Source organism: Mizuhopecten yessoensis, unplaced genomic scaffold (assembly GCF_002113885.1).
Source record: "Mizuhopecten yessoensis strain PY_sf001 unplaced genomic scaffold, ASM211388v2 scaffold10543, whole genome shotgun sequence".
Lineage (NCBI taxonomy): Eukaryota > Metazoa > Mollusca > Bivalvia > Pectinida > Pectinidae > Mizuhopecten > Mizuhopecten yessoensis.
The window spans coordinates 139,379-142,842 of record NW_018408599.1 but is presented as its reverse complement, the minus strand read 5'-3'; the positions used below and the strand labels follow the sequence as shown (position 1 = coordinate 142,842).

Genomic DNA, 3,464 nt, shown 5'->3' with positions numbered 1-3,464 from the left:
GTAAACAGGAAATCTTTCCTTTCCTGAATGGGCTTCGCCCGGAAGGCTTTACAATTGTTTAACGAGTGTCGCGTCTTGTGAGTGGGGCACTGATCAGCCAATTCAGATGGCACCCTCTGGGTATCTGTTTTCCGAACTGCAACTGTTGTCTTGACCGGTTTGCTTTGAGGTTGTTGACTCTTCGTATAGCTGTCGGCTTCGAAGTCAAATCCAGGACCATTCATCATTTTTGACATATATTTATGTAACTAACAAAATAGTCAAAAGGAGGAAAAGGCACATCATGGTTTCTTTTAAAGTTTGTTGCTCTGTCGCGCCACTTATTCTGCAGGTTCTTAGGTAACTTGATGACAACAGGGTTGATACCAGCGGTAGTATCAAAATGGCCTAACAACTTCTCATACTTAGGATTGGCCTTACATGACTGTATTTCCATGAGGATGTCAGCAAGTTCATTAAGTTTCCCCTTTTCTTTCTCTGTAATCTTTGTAAAATTTGCCAGTTTCTTCTTCATGGATGCCTCTATCAATTTTGGGCTTCCATAGCGTTCGTCCAACCGCTTCCAAATCAGACTTAAACCTCTAGCATAGTTGTCAGTACTAGCGTTCCGTATGCTGGTGGCGTGTTTTCCTGACTGAGGTCCCAGCCACTTTATTAACAAATCTATCTCTTCTGCCGCAGACACCTTCATCTCATCCATTATAGAACAAAAGGTGGCCCTCCATGACAAGAACGACTCTGGTTTATCATCAAATTTTACAAGCCTGGACGACAACAGTTCCTTTCTCATTAAAAACTCTGAAAAACCTTGGAATGGATAGTGGTGGTTGTTAGAGTGCCCTTGATTCCAGACATGTTCAATGGGTGGTTGTACTATTTCTAGACCTTGTGCTGGACATTCAAGCTTGGCATGATCTGGCCTGACACTAATGGCCGATGAATTTAAGGGTAAGTGTTCTTCTGTATGAGGTAACTGTTTTGCACAAATGCTGTTGTTAAACTGTTTATTCTGTTCTTCAACACGGTCTTGTGTAATACCTTCTGGAACTTCATGTTTGGAAAAATGTACAGACTGGCGCGAGATACGATCCATCTCGTCATACATTGCATCTAACTCTCTTTTTGCCACAGCAGCCTCCTTTTTAGCAGACAACATTGTTAGCCTAGCTTCCAATTTGTCCTTTTCCCTCTGTAGTTCAACCTACTTGGCTGCAAACTCTAATTTAGTTTTGGCTGCTCTAATTTGGCCATTTGTTTCATCAAAATAGAGCTTCCTGATCTTGACAACCTGGTACTTGATATGTGGCTATGATTTGTGAATTGGTCTCGGTCTGTTGATCTTCGTTGGTCTTTTGGTTCTGGTTGGTCTGAAGTTCTTGTTCTCTCTCATCAGTTCTGATCCGTACTAGGTATGCTTGAAATTCCTCTGAAATTCTTTGGTAAGCACTGAAACTGTTTTCGAGGCGACCTTGTAATGAGACCAGTTCATCTCGGTTACATATGTCTGATAAGTATACAATAAATTCTTGCTCAATTTCCTTTCTGATGTTTCACACCCTTTGTGTATACTTATATAGCTATAATCTCTGTAAACAGGCCTGTTCCTGGTTCAGTCAGCTTCCGTGACCTTTGACCCTGTCCTTTCGCTTTATCCATGCCTTTGGATCTTGTTGTGTTGCGTATATCACTGTCAGATGTGATAACAGGTGTTTTTACTGTAGTGTGATTAAGCCTTTAATTCATGAAGCAATACAAACCCCAAGAAAAGGAGGGTCAAAACCTGCAACATTAAAACAAAAGTTTTCATAAAACCTGATCTGCTGTTTGTTATGATGTACATTTCAGGACCCCCGAGCTATCCGTTCTCCCTTGGGGAGGGGGTAAAGTTTACTATAGTTTATTTAGGGAAATAACACACTTGGGTATATTTTATCCATTTTCAACAGAAAATTACTCAAACTTAGTCAGATTCATCTTTGGTGAATGAGAGTATTACTTTGTAAAATTGGGATTCCTGCCCGATCCCCAGGGGCTAGGGCGGGGCCCCAAAGGGAACATTTACCAATATTTTCAAATTCTTATTCTTTGATGACATGACAAGTATTGTATTTCACTGAGTTTACATGCTGATTTCCACATCACATCTAAACAATAAAATAAAGCTACCAGTACCTATAATATAAATCAGGTGACCGCTAAGGCCCTTGGGCCTCTTGTAAACAATTACGTGACAGATTTTATGATGAAAAGATTAAACGATAGTCTCTGTGCAATTAATATATGACTATTTACATCTATTGATATTTACAATCAAATATTATATTTGGCAGCCAATTTGTTCGATATCGATGTGTTTCTTTAATCCTTTACACATTTTAAGCTTTTAAGTTTTGGTTTGATTTGTTATTTTCGTGAACATCTCTTTTTACAGTAGTGTTCGCCCTAAATGACTGATATTGTCGATGGGCCGTAAAACAATACAAAAACAATAAAACACTGCTTACTTCTGTAGCATAAAAAGCAGTTTTTGAAGTAATGGGGATGATCAATTCAGCGATTGTTAGCACTATAACGTCGGCATCGGATCTACGCTATCACACCAACATTCCTGCTTCCAGCACACACACACACACACACACACATAAATACCCGGGTTGTCTACTGCAACATATGAACTCCATGCATTTGTTCATAAAATCAATTCTGTGGACACCAACATAGAGCTGTGGACACGGTGTCCATAGTCACTGTGAAGTCTTGTCACACGCCAAGCACATGATACTGTATAAAATGAGATCTTCGTTGTGTATAAACTTTCGTCGTTTTCGTGGTTGCTATGGAACCACGAACATTAATACAACGAATATTTCTACACCTCGAAAGAATATGTGAAACCGATGTTTTCAACTAATTGAAGTTCTGAAATGTATGCATTTTCGCGGAAAATTTACCTATTTCCTATTCCAGTTTATATACTGATTAAACATTTCCGTGTGATGTAGTCAGAGCGATTCACAAATGAATATTTTAAGATAATTAAAAAATGAATTTTAAATAAAGGTATTTTACCGAAATGGACATGTGTAATCAAGCTATTGTATAAATATAATTATAATATTTATTAATTAAGTATATGACTAATTAAGTGAAACGGCAGACATACTGGGCGTCGAAAGATGCAACACTTCCACCCTAATTATATGTACATTACCTGTGTGATAAATAATGTAATTGATTGACAACAACAGAGAAGTATGACAAATGTGACTCTTTGTCATTTTAAAACATACCGCAAATGTGTTACGGCGTCGGACCAATGATTCTCGGAATGAGTGATATATTTCGTTGCACGGGCTGACCACGAAAATTAATAAATTTTGTTGTACGTACTAACCACGAACGTTTGTACCAACGAAATAATTTGAAAGCTCCAAACCACGAAAGAAAGTACACACGAACATTTC

General features: G+C 38.4%; 1 protein-coding gene across 1 annotated transcript; it reads right to left on the bottom strand.

Annotated features, from left to right (window-relative positions):
- Window positions 1–223: 223 nt before the first annotated feature.
- On the bottom strand, window positions 224–1,156 carry LOC110461033. The gene has a single exon (XM_021514304.1). The coding sequence runs from the start codon at window positions 1,154–1,156 to the stop codon at window positions 224–226; it is 933 nt and encodes a 310-aa protein (XP_021369979.1).
- Between the last annotated feature and the right edge of the window lie 2,308 nt (window positions 1,157–3,464).

What these genes read in the sequence shown, in the direction of transcription:
- LOC110461033 (XM_021514304.1), bottom strand. Translation starts at nt 1,156, where the DNA reads ATGTTGTCTGCTAAAAAGGAGGCTGCTGTGGCAAAAAGAGAGTTAGAT.